We start from the raw sequence: 22,605 nt of genomic DNA on the forward strand, positions 1-22,605 counted from the left end.
AGATGACATCCTCAGTATTGTCATTTTTGCTTTCAAGGAAAGTTCATGGCTTGATTTGATCTAGGACCAACCTGCTTGTCTTTCTGTGGATCCAGGGTATTTGCAAAGCCCGCTGCCAGCACTGTGTTTCAAATGTATCCATTTTCTTCACTGTCTAGCTTTCGCCCTCATACATAGTGAGATTTAAAAACTAGAAGGTCGCAAATATTCAACTGAAATACAGTGTACAAAAAGCTGTGCTTTTCTGCATCAATGAGTATTATTTGTGCCCTTTTTTCCTTATTCTGCAAATAATCCATGTTCTGAGAAAACAAAATTATTTGCAGAATAAGGAAAAAAATATTGGGCTAATTTATTTTCCACAGGTATCAGATTGGTAACGTCAAAACTATGGCTAGATATGATGTACAGTTGAGAGAGGCACTATGTTTCGCATACTCATTCAGCCCTCTTCACCTTCTCCTTTTTTGCCCTTTAGTGGACCTTGGTTGCATCTGTGTGCATGTGTGTTAAAAAGTTCACACTTCACCTGTGAAGTTTAAATGCTTACTACAATTTAACGTTCCATTTTTCTGCATCATACAGTATTTGCGTATATCAGCAATTGCATTGGAGGCCATATTTGTTTTCCATTGAATGATTCTGGCCATATAGCACTTGGGAATTCTTTGTCGAGAGCGGCTTGTATGAGTCCCAACTCATAGCCTTTTAAAAAGCCAAATAATTTGAAAGGCTTCTTTGAACTTTTTGCATAGGCCTCAAAAGACATCACCTGACAAGATGTACAGCTTTATGATTTTATAGTACTGAATTGTTATTCTTAACTAATGCTGAAATATTCTAGCTTTATCAGTGCCACTGTTTTTTGTGTGTTATTAGATGCCTTGAATTTATAGAAAGATGGTCATAAAAGATAAGCAAAGAAAAGCGAACTTAATGTTTAGATCTCCTGGTCTTAGTGCATGTTCTATGTATAAGCTAGTAATGACTCTTCATAGCAATGTAGCTAATTACTGCTTTTTATATTGTTTAATTTGTTCTCTTAGTCTTTATGTGAAATAGTTCATGTATTGAGCATTATGTTTGGTTTAATATGAATACTAACTGCAATGCTGCTTTGCTTGTTTCTGAAGATGCTTGGGTTTTCTCTTTACTAAGTTCTATTCTTCTGCTCTAGGGTGTTGAGACTTCCCATTTGGAATTGGTAGAAGCCATTTGGACGTATATGCCACAAGTTCACATCCTGGGGAAGTTTCGAAATCGTAATGGTGCCTTCCCAATTCCACCTGAAAACAAATTAAAAATACCAATAGGAGCTAAAATTCAAACTTTGCACTTAGTAGGTAAGAATGAGTGTAGAGTATTTTTGTTAGTTAACAAAGGATTTCATTTTTAACAGCTATTTAATAAGAAAAAATTCCATTCTACTTTTATATTGTTTTGCTGCATAGCAAGGTGAGTGCCTACTCGCAAAAGCATTTTCAGCTACAACACTGTTTCATTTACTTCAGAGTGTAAATTTTCAGGGACTGATTCATCTTCCTGTGAAAGCAAACCTTTTAGTTGTGTTTGCAGTGTTTGTCTTAACATGTCTGCGCTTTGGATCTCATTTTGCTGCTTTGTTTCATGTATTTTAGGAGTTAATGTCCCCGACATTCCTTGTATCCCAATGCTGAGGCACCTGTATCTGAAATGGGTGAGACTCACCAAACCACAGCCTTTTAAGGATTTCCTTTGCATCAGCTTACGCACTTTCGTCATGAGAAATTGTGCAGGTAAAAGGAGAAGGGGTCATTTTATCACATACATTTCTACCCAGGGCAAAGCAGGGTGGGGGCAGTAATGGTCATAATGCTGGAAGTGTTCAAACCCCTTAACACCCCATAGTAATGGTAGGCCTACATTTAGAGTAGGTTTGGTTAACTTAGTCCTCATTCAGTAGTTAGTTTAGTTAATTGCCATTTTGCCTGCTAGGTACTGTAAGAATTGAACTATGTTTTTGCTACAAGTTTTGGGAACTGCCATTTGACTTGCCTGGTATAAACACGGGTCAAAAGTTCAGCTTAACTTTCCATTTCTGCTAAATGGGAATTGTTCTTCAATATGTCCACTATCACCTTCAGCAAGGAAATTTCTGTAATGCTTCTACAGAATTACAGAAATGGGGATTCACATGCCCTAAAATTTCTAAACCTATCTGTCTGTGCATATAAATACCGTCTGTTTGAAAATTCTTTTTCTCCATAGGGCCCACAAACTCGTTGAAGTATGTCCCCTTGGTGACAGGTTTGGCTTCTGCTCGAAACCTGGAACATCTAGAATTAGTTCGTGTTCCCTTCCTTGGAGGTCTCATCCAGCATGTTGTAGAAGACAGCTGGAGATCTGGTATGCAGCCTCTGCTTAAGGGCTGAGCATAGTATATCGTTTATAAATGTGAATTGTTTCTCATCAGCCCTTCACATACTTTCATGTAAAAGTGATTGTGTTGTGTTTGAATGTTCAGAATGTACGTGAAGGCAATAAGTAAAGTTGGATATATTTGTACTCTTAAGAAGAGCTGCTGTTTGCACTTAAATATGTTGAGTGCCTTGTGCTAGTTTGCACGTAATAATCCATGAGTTAAAGACCCCTTGGGCTGTTGGGGTTGAGCAGGAGAGAGCAAGTGTGGCTCCGTGGTGCTCAAGCTACTTCTGTTTTTAATCAACGATCTATCACTGGCCCATTTGTAAGTTGTTGAGTGTAACTTGCAAACCTGGGGCATTGGCTTGTTCGGGGTCTAAACCAAAGACTAACGGCTGAGTTGTTTAGCCCCTAAACAAGCCATCGCCCTGGGTTTGCATCCACTCATTTGCATTGCATGCCACCTACAGTTAGACCAACTGTAGTCGTTGAGTGAAAGCAGGCATGGCTGGCGCTCATGCGTGGTTCGTTTAAGCTGTGGGCTGTTATGTGTAAACCAGGTCTTTGTGTTGGACTGCATAAGCACTGAGAGCTGCTTCACTCACGGTCTCAGCATGCACATTCTACATGCCTTCAACATCTCCCACCCCCAAAGCCCACACTCATGCAAAGGCAGGCTCCTCCCATGTAATCCATCCATTGTTAAAAGGAATTGCATGAGTGGGATCTACTTGGTCACAAATTTTAAATAAATTTTAAGGTGTAGTAAGAAGGCTCTGGTTTTAAAGAATTCTGTGATTAATTAGATATACCACATTCGGTTTTGCACAAAGTGGTTCTGTAATAATAAAAAGCACCAGTAAAACAACCATAGAGACATACTGTCACACTAAAACAATTAAAATACAGCAATAATCTAATCTAAAATGATCCAAAACAAATGATTTGTATAAATAAGAAGGTCTTTAACTTATGTTTAAAATTGTTACAGTGGAGATTGTTTTATAGCACTCAGTGGAAGACTTGGCCCATACAACCTGCCCAGAAGGACTGTTTTTACACGACATGACAATGCTCCCTCATTGATAAGCAACAGTGAGCCCTTGTGCCACGGGAACCCAGACCACTTCCCGCAGGGTGGCTTGTACAAGTGCAACAGGAAAGCTTGATACCCTCTGGAATGTTCTAGGGCAGTGGTTTTCAACCACCAGTCCATGGCTGGCACCAGTCTGCAGGAGGTTTTCTGCCGATCCATGGGGGGCCATCTCCTGCTCGCTGTGAACTGGCGTGGGGTCTGGCTGTGCTCCACCAGCTCTTCCTCAGCTGGCATCATGATTGTGGGTGATGCACTGGTGCCAGCAGGGGGCCAGGGAGGGGAGAGATGGCTTCTTGTTTCTGCCTCAGCAGTTCTCAAGGTGATTGTCCTGTTTTCACTGGTCCCCAGCTGTGGAAAGGTTGAAAGGCACTGTCTAGGGGATGTTGGATCCATGATGGGTTGACATGTTGTCTGAAGCTGGGTGACCAGCCACATTGTAGGTCCTGTGAAGTGGCTAGCAAGCCACTTGGTAGGAGAACAAACTGCTCTTAACAAGTTTGCTTGGGCCAAGCCCTTTTTATCATATTGTAGCTTTTTTCCCTTTCCCCTGCCTTTTGAAGAGCACCATTCACAGTGTCAGAGTTGACAGCCTGCGAAAGCTCCTTCAGATTATTTGGGCAGCATATTGGAGGAGCTATCACTGTCTTACCACCTTTTTTCTTTTTAAACCAACTTCCCTTTATGAGCAAAAATCACTTGTGGCTTTGCTTTCCCTCAGCAGTTTGCCTTTTAACAGCTGTGCAAAGTCAAAAATAAACCTCTTCATAAACTGTGTGTTAACGGTCTATGTAGGGTGCCTGCCAGACAGCAGACACCTGTCAAGACCTGGTCAGGCAAGGCTGTCCATTTCAGCCCACTGAAAGTGCACATGTCTGCAAGTCCAGCCACAAATTTTATTCTAACAAATATAAAAGCGTTTAAATCATTTTGAATGCTTTCTTTCTTTAAAAAATAGGTGATGAACAAGTGATAGACCATTTGATTTGACTCTTGGGCACTTTGAGGGGGGGCTTTTGCTAGCTGTCAGCTAAGAGATGGAAAAAATGATATTCAGAAAAGGGGGCAGGGTAGAAACAGCTGCACTGAGTGAACGAGGGTTCATTTACTGCAGTAGGGAAAAGAGACAGTGCCTTTTGCTCCAAAGGCCCCTGAGATACCAGCTGGGAGACTGGGGGAGAAGGAGACAGGTGTCCTGTGGTGAGCCTAGCTGTTGCTTGGATGCATTGTGCGTGGTTTCGCAAACAAGCCATTCTGCCTAGCTTATTCATAATACGGGTTGTCGGGATGTGCAAACCTGCCCAGTATATTTTCTACCATCTGGTTAAGCTCCATATTGGACAGAACAGTTGATGTTGTGCACCAATAAAACACATAAAAACAATAAGTATGAAGAGCAATAAAAACACAATACAAAAGTAATTTCGTACACAATAAAAACAGCAACAAAGCCAGCAGCAACAGCAATCACATGAGGAAAAGGCCTGAGTTAAAATAATACGGTTTCAAGATCTTCTTTAAAAGTTGAAATAAGGTCAGCACCGATAGCTGACCTTAAAGCATGAGCAGGCTGATATGGGTGAATAAAGTCTTTTAAGCTATTTGGTCCCAAGCTGCTTAAGACTTTAAGGGCAAAACTAGAACTTTACATTGGGCTTAGAATCAATGAGTGACTGGTGCAGCTGGTACTCCGTGCGATTGAATTGCCTTGCTCCCACCGACACTGTTTCATCACCCGTAATGAAAAAGACACGTGCTTGTATTCAACTACTGCAGTGTGTGTACTTTTTTGGTGCTGAGATTCTTACCTGCTCAAGAGACAGGTAATACATGGAGGCAAAATGAGTCTTGGATGCCCTTTGTCATCCAGGTTCAGTACCTTGAGAGGAGGTAACTGGGGGCTGCTGTTCTTCCAATACATTGGCATCCTGATACTGCGCCTTAGACTCAGCGGAATATACTTAGTTTGCTTTTCCTCATTACCTACCCAACAGGGGGCTTCAGAAATTTGCACACTATAGTCCTGGGAGCTTGCAAGAATGCTTTAGAAGTGGACCTTGGCTACCTCATCATAACCGCTGCACGAAGGTAGGCCTCCTTTTAATTATATATGCCAAATAAAATCATGTTTGTATGTAAGCCATGTTGCTAGACTCCTGCATATGGATATCAGTGTTTTCTGTTCATTGCCACCCTACTCTGCTGTCATGGCATTCATGAAGCATACTGCGATGGTGCTTTTGAAGATGCATTGGGAAGGTTCACACAGCACAGTAAGACACCCTGTCCTTATTGTACCTGGCAAGTGATCAGGTGCAGCAGTGGCAAGGTGCCCTTCCTCCCCGCTTGGCCGTCTCACAGGCATCCTGGAGACCCTGTGGGAGTACTGAGGTTCTTTCCCTCTTCACCATCACTTGTCAGAAGCAGGAGTGGGGAGCAGGGATCGGCGACTGGCTCATGAGGAGACCTTCCAAGTCGAGGTGAGGGCTGTTGCTGCTCAGCCAGAGGAAGGAGTTAATATCCCTCATCCCAACTAATTAGGAGACCTTGCTGAAAGGTCTGGTGTTGGCAGAGCAGGGGCAGCGGACAAGCCCACCGGAAGGGCTGAGGGAAAGCCTCCAAGTGTTGCTTTGGTGCCTTGCAGGTGGCTGTCACTGGCGCTTGACCAGCAGCCACTTGGCATGTGAACAGCAAGGGTTTTTAGCCCCTCTTGCACAGTAGCTCTGCAGTGGTTTTGCTTAGTGCAGGGGTTGACATATAATCCAGGTTCAGATGACAGAAATCCCCAGCGTGGCTCCCCTACGCCCATGCCGTGGCAAGCCTGCTTGACTTACATACTGGGGGTGGGGGGGGTTATGTTGTGTGAGTCTTGTCATTGCCACCATATTGTTTCTGACTTGCAAGGATGTGCAGTTGCAAAGTACTGCCTCATGAATGAACACATCTGCTACTGTCTCTCCTCAATCCGGTTCTAATGTTTACTTATTCTATACTACAAAATACCTGGGGGAGAGCTGAGTTTTTCTCATCTTGTTTTGCTACACTTCAGGTTGCACGAAGTACGAATCCAGCCTTCCCTAACCAAAGATGGAGTATTCTCTGCACTAAAAATGGCAGAATTGGAATTTCCACAATTTGAAACACTACATCTTGGATATGTTGATGAGTTTTTGCTGCAGTGTAAGAAATCCTTCGCTTGTCTTTCTTATCAGCTCACGTTCCTTGCAGGAAAAAGGCAGGGTATAATACCATATAGAAATAAAGAAACTCTGTAGTACATTGTGCCTATCAAATTCCCTAAAATGGAGAATGCATATAGACATATCAAGCAAGATCCAGCCTGGGTCCTGCTAATTGAAGCTGGGGGTGGGGAAGCTTAAGTGTCATATGGGGGGATGGATCTACTCCCTTTCTTCACATTTTTTTCTTATTGGGTTCCTTCCATCTCAGAACCCTATTCAGGGGAAAACTTCTAAAAATTGGTTTGAAGAAGGCAGTCTCATTTCAGTATGGGGATTTCACTACAAACCCATTTCTGTGCAGGGCTCATCTGTTGCCAAATCTAGCATGACTCTTTAAAAGTAGGTCCAACTCACCTGTTAGGGTAGTGTGGGCTGTGGTTGTACTGGGGACCTGGGAGATCTGGGTCCTAGTCCCCATTCAGCCATGAAGCTCACAGGGTGACTTGGAGCCAGTTAAACACTCTCAGCCTAATCTATCCCACAGGGTAGTTGTGAGGAAAAACATGGAGCTGTGCAAGTGACCTTGGATTCCTCACAAGAGGAAAAAAGGGCAGGATAGAAACACAATGTAATAAATGCCATATGATAATAGTACTAACATGGGGGTGTTAGATTGACAGTTCACAGGGAGACCGCTCTTAGTTTAATACAAATGAGAGCCTGAGTAAAGCTTTTATGGACCAACATAGTTCAGGATGAATTTGCAAGTGCTGGCAACATTTAGGTGTCCCTGCCCCCATCTTAATGCTTCACTTTATCTGCTTAGCTTTTTTTAAATCAGCAGATAAACTCCAGTTCTTATTATACTTGTAGCCAGTAACCAAGCTAAATGGCTTTAGAGAAACATGGAAACAACAGGTGACCTTTTTTTCTTTCTTTCTATATCCAGGTAAAATGATCAATGCAGACCTAGTGAAGTATGGCTTGGCTGATGTGGTTGAAAATCCAGGCATCATCACAGACATTGGAATGAAAGCAGTGAATGAAGTGTTTTCTTCGATTAAATATCTTGTCATCTACAATTGTCCGCATCTACATAATCCAAGCAGTTGGATCACAGGTACTGTACCCACAAAAATGCACAAGCAAGTTGAATGCCGCACCTCAATTAAATCGACTGCTGTTAACAATCATTACAATCGTCTAATAGAAAACTTTAATCCCAGTACGACCCATAACCGGGCATAGTTCAGCCTGGTGCCCTTCAGATATTTTCACATTCAACTCCCAGTGTTCCTGGCTGTTGGCCATGCTGTCTGGCTGCTGGGAGTTGAGGTTCAGAACATCTCAAGGGCACTACATTTCAGAAGGCTGATGCAGTCAGGGTGTTAGGCTCTGTGTGTACACTTTAAAAGATTTTATCTTGCTTCATGAATGTGAGGCTCTCCGTCTCTTACTGAGCGATGAGATTTTTGATGCATGCTATATGCTAATACAATTATCTGACAGATTAAGTTATATGAACCTGCCTGTTGGTTTTGTTGGGTGTCTCTTCCTGGCATCCCTGATTTCAGAGATTAAGCAGGTGGCAACCAAGGATAGGGCTTTTCTGTGACAGTGCTCTGACTGTGAAACACCCATCCCAAAGGTGCTTTGGTTTGACACCATTTCCCTTTAGGTTTTGATATCAGCTCAAAATGGTTTTATTTTCTAGATCTTTTTGTAAACCACTTTGACTAGTTCCTGAGTGATTAATGGCAGTTCGTGGCATCCTCAGTATTGTTCACTTGCATTTTTGGAAGGTGTTTTTCATTTTCTGTGTTCTGATTTAGTGGTAATTTCATTTTTCATTCATTCATTTTTGTAAGCTCCGTTTGGGCTGTACATCTTTCTTTTGATGCATCCATGCTATTGGCAGTTTTTACTTAAAGTAAATAGAAATTGTATAGTCCTGGGACTTTGGGATCCTAGAAGAAACAGATATGAGGGAAAGTTCCTCTGTGATGGACCAAAATCTCATTTAATTTGCAGGTTTTAAAGAGTAGCAATCACTCCATGAACAGAAGTACCTTCTGTTCAGGAAGCAAAAGCTGTGGTCACAGAAGGAATCTTGCCATTAATTCTGGTCCATAGAACAATTGTGCCCGTTATATCTTGTATCTTTTAAAGCTTACCAATTACATGAACATTTGGTCAGTCACCCAGGGACTTTCTAGGCTCCGTAGCTCCTCTTAGTCTCCAAGAAGGCTGAACTGGAATTGAGCTGTGTTTTGTCTATGCAGATCATATACTTTATGTTAAGGAGCAGTAAATATATTAATTATTAATAATCATATTTATTGTCACAGTGTTAGTACTAACCTTCAAAGCCCTAAAAGGCTCGAGACCAGGCTACCTGAAGGATCACCTCCTCCCATATGTACCTACCTGGAAATCTTCGGGGAGCCTTCTCTGCGAGCCTCTTTCAAATGAAGTGAGGTGGGTGGCTCCCAGGAGGAGGGCCCTTTTGCTTGTGGTACTCCAGTTTTGGAATGAGCTCCCCAAAGAGGTGTCCTTGGTGCCTACCTTGTATTCTTTTCAGTGCCCAGTGTTTGTTTTCCCAATATTTTAATAGTTTAACTTTTTAACATTTTTTATATATTGCATTTTACTCTGTACCACTTCTTTGCAGATTTCATTGCAATTGCTATTGCGGTTCCGTTGTTTAAAATTTTAATTTTGTTTGTATATGTCTTTAATATTAGTTTAATTTTTGTTAACTGCCCAGAAAGCCTCAGCTATTGGTTAGTATAAAATTAAATAACTATGTTTTATACAGTTGGTCCCCCACCTCTCATTCCCAGTTGCCAGCAGTGAAAATCTGGGTGATATTAGACTCTTACATTTCATCATTCAAAGTAGTTGGATGCCCTTAGTAAAGAGTAGATGGATCAGAATAACCTAAGAGTACAACGTTTTAGAACAGTGTTCAGGGAGAATTGGAGAAAGAAGGTTAAAGGTATTCAGATATGGAAAAATGTAAGCAGTCTTGTGATAAGTCTCATTTGTTTTTCGGCGCCAGGTGAAGATCTTTTTATTTAAGCATTATTTTAATTGTTAATATTATTTATTTATTTTATTCTTTGGCCAGGTCGACTCAAATTATATTGTTTTTATATTGTGATTATTTGTTTATTGTTGTGAGCTGCCCCGAGGCTTCAGCGAATGGGGTGGCATAGAAGCTTCCTAAATAAATAAATAAAGCTATTTGCTTGTTCCTCCTCCCCCAACAGATCATTCAAGGTGGACTCGCCTATTTGATCTCACCTTGGTGAGGTGCCATGCAATAAAGCTAGACTCTTTTAGTCAGTTTATTGAATTACTGCCAAGCCTGGAGTTTATCTCTCTGGACCAGATGTTCCGGGAACCTCCCAAGGTAAGTTTATAAAATACGAGACTCTTTAAATGTGTTGGCGTACACTTAACATTCTAATTAAACAGTACTGCACCTGGCTGGCTTTAAACATTCAAATTAATTACATACTTCAGTGACTTGATTACAAACGGAATAGCACAAAGATTAAAACTAGCCCTGTATTGCATATTATACTAGTACTATTAGACAAGGTATTGATTATAAGAATATTTGTTCTTTCTGAGAAGGTGTCCTGTTGCAATGATCTCATCCTTGTTGTTGTTCTCCCTTCTTCTGACTTGACGGAAAAGTTCCTAGAATTCCCAACATTTGTTAGGCACTGCAGGACTTCGGTCCATCTATCCAAGCATATTAAGATACCCATTGAATGCATATTAAGATACCCAATGAATCTCATACTCTAGTAGCATTGAACTGTATCAAGAGTGAAAGTGTAGGAAACCTACATCAGTTGCATACATTCTGTAGTGCAATAATGTCTCACACTTCTGTGCGTCTGTCTGTCTTGCTTGTCAGCATGACTTGAAGAGTACTGTGAAAGAGCTGAGAGTGGGGAAACTAACAGAGCATGCCTGGGGAGCCTACAACCTTTCCCTTGGGAGGAAGAGCCTCCACTCCCCCACACCCAAGTCCTTTCATCAGTAGGAGATTATAGGGCACAGCCCTGCTTCCTACTGTTTTAGGAAATCCTATCTGCATCTGTATCATCTGCAGCTTTTATTCCACTTTTCATTCTTATCTCACACTTGACAACAGTCCACATGCCATACTAGGGAAAGGACAAATGCCTTAGACAGGCAAAGAAGCAAAGGGGTCAAGTGATCACTGAACAGCATCTGATTCTCAGGTCTGTCCTGCACTGTCAGTCAGTGATCATTTCATGTATTTCAGGGGTGTGCCCGTGTAGGTCTAAGCGCAGGCACAGGAATTGGCGTTTCTTCTGCACTGGTCAGCAATCAGAATTCCAACAACGATAATGACAACAATAATAATCACCAGAACAATAATGCAAATATACACCATAACAACCATCAGCAACCAAATGACCAAAATGAGGAGAATGAACTACGGCAGGAGGAACAAGCAGAAGAACAACAAATTGCAGCAGAGGGTAAATGCAGCAAGCCATTTTACTGTTTTTATGTAACTGACCAAATGATTGTGTTCCTATGTATACAAGTGCACACACTTAAAAGCTCCTAGCATTCACAGTTGCATCTCTTGTATGTCAAATAAGCAATTCCACTCTACAAAATATTCTTGGACTGTTTCTTTTGATCTGTTGTTATAGCATTATTCATTCTGGCCAATACTTTTTTTTCCTCCAAGACAAATCAAGGGAAGGATTTTGTATTTCTGTGTAACAGTCTTAAATTCACTTACTGTTGTCATTGCCAAAATATCCACCATTAATACTTCATAATTTGAATGCTCATTAGTACTTCACAGGCTTCAGCTTAGATTCTCTGTCTTCTTTTAGTTTGAGAATCTCCTGCAGAGCACTTACATTAAAGCCATAGGCTTCAGCACAAGCTAGACCATAGTGGTGAATCAAATGCCTTTAGATTACTGAAGAGTTGCCTTGTTAAACTTTTCTGGACAAAGACATGTGGTTATCCCTTAGCTGGATCCTTTTGAAGTCTTCATATGAGTGCGGAGCAGTTATGAATGAATACTTCTGCCGACCTGTGGGGTTATCTGGTTCATTCCTGTGTCTTTTTGCAGCACTGAATGATATGGAAGAGGTGGCCCAGGAAGATGGAGTGGCTACAGCAGAAAGTCACAGTGAAGCCTCTGCAACTAATCAGGCACTTCTTCCTATGGAAGTTGATGAAGAACAAGCAGGTAACTGTAAAAAACCAAGCTACTGAAGAACTGTGAAATCAATGAACTGCAAGTGATAATGATATAGCTTGAACATATTGACAACTCATTTTAAATATAATTAATCAGGTATTTTAAAGGCTGTAAATGATAAGTAAATGTGAGTTGTAAATATGAAGTAAAGATTTAGTATTTATAGGGATAGTTTTGGATGTTTTATACACATTATCTTAGTGATTTTTAGAATACTTTGGTAAGGTAGGTCCGTATAACAATTTACAGTATTTTTTTTTTACGTATCACTTTTCAGCCAAACATGGTTCCCAGGGCAGCTAACAAAGATAAACCAGGAGGTAGTCCTTTCCTTCATGCTGGCCATCTGAAGTACACAAGAAAGGAAAAGGGGTTGGGAGGGAGGAGGAGAAAACTCAAGCATCCGTTCTTAATTTAGAGTTTCTATGTTCTGTATTCCATAGTTTTAGAGTTACTATAGGAAAATAAAAATCCCTACAGCTGTTCCTTCTCTCACCAAATCTGTGAAATAAGTAAATTTCAAGTGACAGTAGCATAGCTTGAACTTGATCACGACTTGTTAAATATAATTAATCAGCTATTTTATTGGCAGTAGACTGGTACAGGAAATTTTGCTATGCATTTGACAAGGGCTCCAGTATATGTTTATCCTGAATGGGTGGTCTTGTGGCCATATGTCTCTCTTTACAGTGAAATCTTCATTTTTGTGTAATACTATAGACAATCAAGTTCAGATTAAAAGTTGCTGGATTTGTGTAGAAGAATGATTCCAAGTATCCTGGCTTCATGTTCTTTGTTGTTTGCTTTATGACACCTAGTTATATATTTTCTTGAAGCAGGATCTCAGATGTCAGGTGACTGAAGGCCAGAGTGGGAGGCCTTTGTGTGTTTTCACTACCTAAGGTGCCCAGAATTTTATCTGACTAAGGAAAGGGGGATTCAGCCCTTTCTGTACTGGCCATTTTTCTAGTACAGAGAATCACACCTGAGTAATCTTCTTCCCATTTGCTGTTCTTCTTGCAAGTGCAAACTGATTTTGACCTCATATCTTTTCTTCTGTAGGCAGAAAAGCAGTTGAGGTGGTTTGAGCTAGGTTAATGGTTGCTGGTGAAAAGGGATGACAGAACTCCACCTGCTTTTAACAGATCTGGAGCCTTCTGTGACTGTAGAAAAGGGGAGAGATTTATCTGTGGAGGCTGTCAGAATTTGCCAATCGCCTGGCACAGCATCCCCAGAGTAAATTCAGCCATAGAGGGCTGTCATGGTGTGTGAACAGGGCCATTCTGTAAGCTGTTATGTTGGTGTGCTTAATTCTATTCCTGAATTGTGTTTTAATCATGAGTACATTCACTGGCTAGTCAGTTAAACAAATTAGATTCCTCACTAGGCCACTGAGTTGCTTCAGCCTGATAATTTTCTGTTCAGTAAATGCTGGAAGGGTAACAGTTGAGATCAAATACTTGCTATTCTCTTAGCAGAAATCTAATAAGGATACATGTCTGTAACAGTTTTTTCTCAAGCCTTTGAAGACCTTCCAATTTGCTGGCCGGTACCAATAGCACAGCAATTACTTTTGAATGCAGCCTGGCTTCAGTGGTATTTCTTCATCCACCACCACCGTACCCGGGCTTGACAGTACTGAGTACTGGAAAATAGGAAGGCCTTACACTGAGTTTTTACAATCACTCTACTAGTTGTGCAGCCAGAAAAATTCAGCATTTGAGTTAGTGTTTCTGAGCACATGTCCAATTTTGTGCAATGTTTCAGCTTTTATTTGGGCCTCATTCAGATCACTCTTCTTTGCGTCATTCTGTTCCTAGCAGTTTCTGTACTCCCTGCCACCAACCCCTGCAAACATCTCCATGACTGCCCCCCTCTTCCTGAGAGCTTGTGCTTTACAGAGACTACTGCATACCTGTGGTGCCCCATCCATGAACAGGTGGTGGTTTTCAACTATGTGAGTCCTTCAGCCTGCCTCTCATTACCACCTTTATCCCATTACTATGAGATAATGTGTGCCTTTACATCATCTTTATTTTTATCACCTTACTGGTGATACACCAGCTGCGACTGTAAAGTGTGTTGTATAGTGCAGACTGGTGGGGGATAGCAGAGGGAGGAAAGAAGACAGTAGCAAATTAGAGTGCTCACTCTTCTGTTTCTTCTCTTCCTCCTTGTGTCTTGGTGTTGAGGGGAGCATAAAGAAGAAGATAAAAGATGTGGATGACAGAAGTTCCTCTGGTAGGCGTGCAAAACTCGTAACACCCAGCCAGTCTGCACGTGTGTTTAAAATCAGCCAGGGCTGGTCAAAATATTGCAGACTCTGGAAAGTGTAATAATACCTTGCTGAACATTTTCTTTCAGGGCCTAGTGGTCTTCAACCTAATGTAAATCTAGCACCAATTACTGTTCATGATTCAGATAGTGAGGATGAAGATGAGAACATGGCAACCTCAAGATCCTGTATTACCAACAGTATTGCACAAAGTTACTCAGATGGAGAGGAGAGAGTCCGAGATCCCGTGGAAATTCGGGAGCCCTCCGGTAAGAGTTCTTATTTCCATGTAGTGAAAATAGTCCTTTTTGAGCTATGTAGCACAGAATAGTCAGTAAGAAGGTTATATGGAAGAGAACTCATAGTGGATGTGGCTCAGCATTTGATAGATTGATAGACTGAAAGATTTTGTGCCTCTTTCTTTGATCCTTTTCCATATTTCCACAGATCACCAACTGCTTGTTGAACCTCCTTTCAGGAGCATAATGCCACCTTACATTATTGTAGTAGTCTGGTTGCCACCAAAATATCTTAAGTAGTGGTAGTTCTGTTAGACAAAGGGCTATTTGGGCTTCACAGTGAAACTCTTTTTAGTATTCATATTTAGTACTGATTTTAAGTCCTAATTAAATGGAATTTTCTACTGCTGTTTAGTCTTCTTTCACCAGTATTCTGCCTCTCCCCCTATGTAGAAGGCACCCTTTCCCACAAATTCGCCTGGTTTTGTGAAGAAACATCTTACTGGCATTCTTTCCATATTCAGTCAGCAATGACAACAGATGGCAGTATCGCATTTTAAACAATCATAAATTGGATTGTGCATTAACTTCTTCTTCAAACTATGCAGCTGTCTGTAAATTTTAAATAACATGCCAGTTTAACCATGGTCTGATCTTAGTTTGCTTTAATTTGCTGTGGTTAGAACACATCACATCTTCCTTAGCTCATATGGTGTGTGGGTCTGTGGTCTGTTATACAATGAAAATGGAAGCATTCTTTCTCCTTTGCTGAAAAAGGATGTGCAGGAACTCAAGCTTTGTTTAGATATACAGTTCTCTAAACCAGACAAGTGGTTTTTGATGAATACTGTCAAATGCTTTACTGAAATGTATAAGGACAGATGTTTTAATATTTATTTCTAGTAGGTATGTGAAATGCCTTAAGACACTGATAAAAACCTGAAAAGTATTTGCATTAGGTACAAAGGAGAATCTATCAGAATCTATTTTCTACCACATATTCCAAGAAGAATGAAAATGTTCAGGAAATTAAAGTTGTTCTCCAGTGGATGTCATGGTTTATTTTCTTAGGTGGGGATGTTGCTGTCACCCAGGCAGCTACTGTAAGAAAAATTCTAACTAATCCAAGGCTTTTAACTTGCTTAATTGTGTGTGGCACAATTAAGGGCTGAAGACATGAGCGTGTGGGTAACTGAAGTAGCCTCTCTCAGTGGCATCTGCTCTGATCTGGGGCTTTCCACCTGAGACCCGTTGTAATGATTGCTCTTTGAACGTCTCACAGGATACCCCTGTGATAGCCGTAGCTCCGTGTTGCATGCCTTGCTATCCCTTTGTAATGCTTTCCCCTTCTGTCCAATGTGGTTGCAGCAGTGAGTGGCAAAGGCAAAGCTCCGCTGCGGAAGAGGTGCAATGCCAGCCGGGTGAAACTATTTCTTTCTGAAGAAAGCAGCTGTGAAAAGGGCTGTCAAGTCACCAGTGAGCAGATTAAAGCAGACATGAAAGCAGCCAGTGATGTGACAACGGAAAGAAATAAAAACAAAGATTGTTACCCGGGCTACAGTGGCAAAACGGGGCCTCCAGCGACCTCAGGCACTGCTGCCTCCTCGCAAAGCCCTGATGGTGTGCGGACAGCTGATGGCTCCGGCGAGGCCCCCTCTGTGGCTTCTGAGGACTCTGGGAAGTGTCCCTGCAGGAGCGAAGGCTCCAGCGAGAGAGAAGAGGAGAGCTCTTTGTGCTCCAGGTGCTCCTGCTATACGCCCCCGAGCCAGCCTGGGAGGACTAACGGAGCCGCTGATGGTGAATGCCCATCTACCAGTGGAGCCCGGAGTATGAATGGGCCAAATATGGGAGGGACAGAATTCTCCCTGCGAACGTTGCCAAACTGTGGTTCTCCAGGCGAGGCCGGCCACGAGAGGACTAATGAGAGAGTCTGTGGGACTGCTGCTGAGGACCAGAGCGCTAGTTCGCAGCAAGGGAGGCAGGAAGTGGAGTACAACGAAGACTACCCCCGCAGACCTCTAACGAGAGCCAGAAGCAGACTTTCCCATGTGCCTCTGGTATCTCAATCAGGTAGGGTTGCATTTACATAGTCTTTGTCTTGTATCAAAACTGTGTATTGTCTGAGTAGGGAGAGGGCTGGATGCATTATAGTACTGTCAGCCTTGCTCTGGAGCGGAATGGAAGTATAAAGGAAAAACACTTGTCGGAACAGAATTTTTAGAATTGTTATGCAGATCCTTGCGTGCCTGAATAGAAATGGAATAATGAACACTCTGCTGGGCTGGTGATAGTTGAGCTGGTGATGTGGGAGAGAGCTAATATCCTCTTGGGAAACTTCCTCCTGAAATACAGCCTCTGGTAGCTGTTGATTTGAAAGCTGTTTTTAAAAGGAAAGTGCAAGGTGACCAAGCGTGACCAGGATTGGTGGAGAAGGTGCTATTAAAAGAAATGAAATGCTTGCCTTGTCCAGGTTTCTTCCAAGTGCAGATGCAGGTCTTGGCTATCTCGCTGTCTCTCTGGCAAGAGGCTGACCAGGCTCCCTGCAGTGCAATAAGCCTGAGGCTTCCTCCAGAGCACGGGTCCTCAAACTACGGCCCACAGTTTGCAGCGTGGGCTGGAGGCAGTGGCTTGCTCGCTCGGAGATGGTTTTGGATTCGCTGGGAGATCTCCGAGCGAGCGAGCCGCCACCACGCGCTTCCAATGCCACCTCGCTCTCACCCGACGACGCCTCACCGGCCTGCGTGCACAGCCCCCCCCCCCCCCGCTGGCCCACGCGTGTAGCTGCTGCCTTTCACCTGGCTCCCTATCGAAAAAGTTTGAGGACCCCTGCTCCAGAGGCTGAGTTTAAGCAGAGAGCGGAAACAAGCTTGTGTCTGGTTGCATTCTAGAGGGAGCCAGTGCAGGCAAGGAGACCTGTCTCTGTTAGTGGCAGAAGTAAGCCTCTTTGCCCTTTGCCAGGCCTGAGCTGGAGCAGGACTGCAAAGGCATTTGGCATTTTCACTGCCTGGCAGAGACAGAGACAGGCCTCCACTGCCCTTCCCTGGTGCTGAGCAGGCTGGGAATGGCTGTGGCCCATTGCTTTGTTTCTGTGCCTACCAGGAGGTCTGCCTTTCAGCTCTGCAGCGGGCACAGAGGCGGGGCAATCCAGCACAGCTCTGCCACATGTTGCCAGCCCCACCTGGCAGAAAACAGCTGTGGTGCTTCTGTTTGCCCCTGCCTTTCTGTTGCATTTCCAAGATGTAGCACCAGGTCAGGAGCAAGGCTCCACAAACAACTGGACATGGGCATATCCCACTGGCCACACATTTTTGACTTGCCCCCAGATATGTCAGCCCCTGTTTATATGTTTTATTTTATTTTTTTATTCTTAGATTTTCAGCCTGCCCCATTAGCCACAAGGCTCCCTTGTATGAATGTTCATGTGTGTTATATGGGTACAGATAGGTGTGGAGTACGTGGCATTTTGTCTTCTTTCCATCCCCACATTCATCCACAGTTGACGTCCTGTTGCCACGTTCTACCACACAAGGGAGGTATATGCTTAAGCAATAGCAAACATGCTTCTAGTCTGGGTTAGTTACTCTACAATGCGCTTTGTCTACTCAGACAAAGTGGCTGTTGGATGGACTTTCCCACTCTTTTAATGGAGAATCATAATCCCACTGATCATTTTATTTAATCATAGTACTGTAATTGCAAGTGTGTTCATGCTTATTCTGCCTTAATATGTGTAATTTTCTAAAAGTTCCCTTCAGATGGCAATGTAAACCCCATTGTTTTTCGTATGTTGAGTGGATAGTAGCTGAAATAGTTTTCTTTTGTTCAACATTGTTACCTAAATACGTTCATACGGGGATTTGCTCATCTTTTTTCATGGCACAGCGAGATCATTACTTCTTGAACATGGCAGGAAGGAAAGGGTAGTGCAAGTGGAACAGTGGAGCCAGCTGCCTGGAGAGGTGGTGGGCTCTCCCACTCTAGAGACATTCAGGAAGCAACTGGACAGCCATCTGAGTGGGATGGTGTAACGTGGTGTCCTGCAACAGCAGCGGGTTGGACCCAGTGGCCTTCATGGCCCCTTTCAACTCATTGATTCTGTGATTCTAAGTCACAGAAACACACCCATCAGTAGAACTTGAAAGAAAAGCGTTAATTCGGTTTGCCTGCTTATTATTTGGTTTGTCATTTAATGTTGAAAACATACAGTATGAATTGTATTTACTCATCTCTGAAGTGTGTTACAAATTAAAACTTTATTTGTTCAGGGTAATTTCTTAAAACTTGTGTTTGGTGCATCTGAAGGACACAAGTGGAATTCATCTATTATCCTGTATTCATTTAAAGAAATATTTAGCAAATGCAAAATTGTAGTTAAAATAACAGTCTTTGCCAGTATACCACTATGGCTGAAATTTAGTGAATGCAGCTTTTAAATATCCCAGTTGCATTGTTGGAATTTCCTTGGGCAGACTCCTCCAGTAATCCTACTAGATTTTCCCCCTATAATGTATTAAGGAAAATCATCCTCTTCTTTCAAAAGTTATTTCAGGTAAAGAAAATAGTGCCTGCACTCTTCTGAGAAACTCTTCTTGTTTACATTTTGTCTTTATCTTACCTGTAATTCCTGTTACAAGGTTTTAAGGGTTTGTTTTGGATTGGTGCTCTGTTTTTAACAGAAGTATAGCTGTTTTACTGACCTCCTTTGGCCTGTTAATAGAACAGGTTTTTGTTTAGTTTGTTTTGTTTTTGTATGAGTGGTAGAAGTACAGTGACTTCTCCAGGCATTACCATCTTTATTCTTTTTTTTTTTTTGTCATCATTGCTGTATGTGGTCAGTAAGGCGATATTTATAAGTTCTGCCCCATTTTCTTGTCTGTTGCCATGAACAGAACTCTTGTAAACATCATTTCCCTGCAGGTGTGCAGCCCAAGGAAAAAAGTTTTGGAAGTGAATCTAAACAAAAAGAGCACAGAGATCGTAACACTGAATTTCCCCTATACAGCAATGTCCCCTCATAACTCTCTAGCCATTTGCAAAATGATATAGGAGATTTTTTAATTTTTAAAAATTTACTATATAACCCTTTAACAATGTTTACAGAGCACTTCATCTCTGGCAGAATCTGTGCAGCTGATAAATGTAACTTTACACATGCAGAATTTAAGGCATTTGTAAGCCGTCACCATAGAAATGTAAAATGGAAAGACAGTTTAGATTGCTTTGGCAGGAACTGCTAGTTATTCTTTGATAGCTGTTATTACTCTTTTGCCATATCACCATATTTTAAAAATTACACATAGCAGCGACTTCTTATCAGAGATTCCAAATTTCATCCTTGTCTAAGCTGTAAATGATGTTGCATTTACATGGCCATGACCAGATCTCTGAAGGTGATAGCTCACAAAGGTTTCCTAAAAATGCTATAACAAGCTCTTTATTATCCATCTTATCTGAAGACCCATATAGCTGATTATACAGTTTGCATGTAATGGTAGCAAATCCTGGGTTAAGGCAATTAACCCAAGACTTGCTATAGCACATGCCATGGTGTTTCTGAGTATTCAGTTTCCCATTCAGAGTTCCAGCTCAAACTATAGGAGTTGTCCTTGTGTCACTGGTTGCTGAATTATGCATTGTCATCATGTGTAAACACTGCACTGAGAATTTGTTAATCCTAAATAACCCAGGAAGAAAACCCATGGTTGTGAATTCTGGGCTGTTTATGGGCAACAGATCTTAGTGAAACCTTAGCATAGGGTCCCCAGATAATGACAATTCACAAGGCAACAATTGTTCACAATTCAACGACAACTCATTGATAACCATCTCAGTTAATAGGCAGTATAGAAATAAAATAAATAAACGCATATTTAACTGCTACTCCAGGGTGTCGTTATGTGCAAAAGTGTCTGCGTTTGGATGTTAAATAGCAAGCCATGATTGGTCTAATAGGAAATTGAATGTTCAAAAAGGTTGCGTAACACTTGCAATGTGGTGAATCATGGGTTAAATAATTTGCAGTTTGCTCCTTAACTTTGAACAGGCTCTAAATCAAGGAGGCATTAGACCATAATCATACCTGTATTTGTATGATCTTTAAGTGTACTGAGGCCTTGTATCCTTTGAAACATTTTCAGTGGTTAAAATATTTTCAAATTGCTGTAAGTCCGTGGGTGATTAACAGCTAGAGGTTTAATATGACCCCCCTCTTGGTTAGCACCTGTCACATGACTTCTTTCAGTAGACTCAGTTTTTAACAGTAGGCTTCCTAAGTTCCTCATTAAGCCCTAAAAATAGCATAACCAAGAGCATTATTTTACTTTCTGAAAATGTTCACCCAGTGTGGTGTCATTTTTCTCCCTTGAGCATATTTAATTTAGCAAAGTCCTATTGAGTTCAATGAGACTTCCTTCCTGGTAAATAAGTGTGAGAGCAGTCTTAGAAAAGTGAATGCATAATGGTGCTCAGCAGTGGAATTTGAGCTCAGAATGAAACCACATCTCCCAATGCACTGCGTTTTTTGAACACGCATTTCTTTTGAAAACCCACCAGTAGTCCTAACCCACCATTCTGATACCCTTCTTCAAGAAGGCCTTATCCTCTCCAGTTCAGGAAATAGTCCCTTAATGAGAAGAGCTTCTGTCGTTTATTTTTCTTTCCAGAAGCAACCAAACCAAAGCCCAGACATTCAGTGAGGAGGAAGCGGACAGCTGACAAGTCCACCAGCACCAGCGACCCCGTGATTGAGGATGACCACATTCAGGTAGACCATTTTAGCCCTCGGCTGAAAGCCAGAGCAAGATGGGGACACATCAAAGCCACAGGAGCAGTGGGTTCCCGTTCTGCCTTTTCTCTCTCGTCACCAGCTGCACTTTTGTACAGGACACTGTCTAACTTTACTAAGCACATATCAAACATATTATTTTTCTGTTTTCCCCTCCCAACCTCTCCTACTGCTAAGCACTCTGTAAATAATGCATATTTTAGTAACAGCTGGAACCTGGCAGTGCCTTTTCTGCAGATAAGACTATCACAAATGCCAGCAGGCAGTGAGAAAGAAGCTCATGCAGAAAGAAATTAACCAGTTCTGTTTTATGAGCTCGGGTGCTTCCCCACCATTTTCAGTATTTCACAATAATTCTGCCCCCTTTTTGTCATAGAATAGTTGCCACCCAGATGTTAGTGTTTATTGGTGCAGTTAATATAATGGCCTTTCATTTTAAAAAAATAAATTAATTACAATTAAATGAAATTGTCTAGGTTCTGACACTGAAGTCAAAAAACCTTGTTGGGATCACCTTAACAAACTGTGGCATAACAGACCTCGTGCTGAAAGACTGCCCCAAGATGATGTTCATTCATGGTAGGTATGTTTGGATTGTTGGCACTTGGGGATTTTTTAAAAGTCTCTTTTCACCAGACCCGAACTAGGTGCACCACAGGAGGTCTGGCCCATTTATTTGAACATAGTATCTGAATGCTATTAATTTCCTGATGCTTTTAGTTTGACTTTCCCAATTTTAGTAGCACAAGCAAATGCAAATAGTCAACAGTTCTTGATGCTGAAATATCTTGTAAACAACAACATGTTTTGGTGATCTCACACCTCCATCTTTGCAGCACTGCAGTATGGCCAGCATTTTGTAATAGAATAAGTCCATTTTTAGTTACATGTGTGGCTAAGCTTTAATCTTTACATATGTCTTTATGTCTGCTTACTCATCATTTTGTTTTTCTACAACTTGTAGCCACCAGATGTCGTGTCCTTAAGCACTTAAAAGTAGAGAATGCACCAATTGTCAATCGATTTGACTATGCTCAGTGCAAGAAATTAAATATGGATCAGGTACTGGATCAGATATTGAGGATGCCACCAGAGAGAAACCGGATAATATACCTTCGTCCAATGCAACAGGTACCCAGGTGGCTTTCATTTAAATGAATGAAACTTCTTATATTCTTCTTGTCTGGGGTTTTGTTTTTTTTAAGATGAAGACTTTAGAAGATATTAAAGCAGATCTTAGAAATCAGTTCTTGATTGTCTGTCAGTTAATTCACGAGCATTCATAGTGATGCTTTTCCCACCAATCTTGAAAAAGTTATATGCTGGGTATCCTTTTGTTTACGGACATTGCAAGCATTCT

The 22,605-nt window shown here is 41.7% G+C and overlaps 1 protein-coding gene across 6 annotated transcripts in view; it reads left to right on the forward strand.

Moving 5' to 3' along the window:
* The window catches only part of FBXO38 (F-box protein 38), a 33,256-nt gene that overhangs the window by 7,206 nt on the left and 3,445 nt on the right, over positions 1-22,605 (forward strand). For 4 of the 6 annotated variants that reach the window (XM_044454341.1, XM_044454340.1, XM_044454343.1 and 1 more), the window contains exons 5-18: positions 1,178-1,343; positions 1,638-1,775; positions 2,248-2,385; positions 5,488-5,581; positions 6,543-6,673; positions 7,625-7,795; positions 9,948-10,090; positions 10,982-11,201; positions 11,816-11,935; positions 14,312-14,491; positions 15,830-16,531; positions 21,124-21,224; positions 21,722-21,824; positions 22,210-22,376. In XM_044454341.1, coding sequence (XP_044310276.1) covers positions 1,178-1,343; positions 1,638-1,775; positions 2,248-2,385; positions 5,488-5,581; positions 6,543-6,673; positions 7,625-7,795; positions 9,948-10,090; positions 10,982-11,201; positions 11,816-11,935; positions 14,312-14,491; positions 15,830-16,531; positions 21,124-21,224; positions 21,722-21,824; positions 22,210-22,376 — 2,574 coding nt within the window. Of the gene's footprint in view, positions 1-1,177; positions 1,344-1,637; positions 1,776-2,247; positions 2,386-5,487; positions 5,582-6,542; positions 6,674-7,624; positions 7,796-9,947; positions 10,091-10,981; positions 11,202-11,815; positions 11,936-14,311; positions 14,492-15,829; positions 16,532-21,123; positions 21,225-21,721; positions 21,829-22,209; positions 22,377-22,605 lie in introns of those variants that run through there. The other 2 variants (XM_044454345.1, XM_044454344.1) reach the window with 2 other exon arrangements.

This window comes from Varanus komodoensis, unplaced genomic scaffold, assembly GCF_004798865.1.
Source record: "Varanus komodoensis strain SLA01 unplaced genomic scaffold, ASM479886v1 scaffold7_3, whole genome shotgun sequence".
NCBI classification, from domain to species: Eukaryota; Metazoa; Chordata; class Lepidosauria; order Squamata; family Varanidae; genus Varanus; species Varanus komodoensis.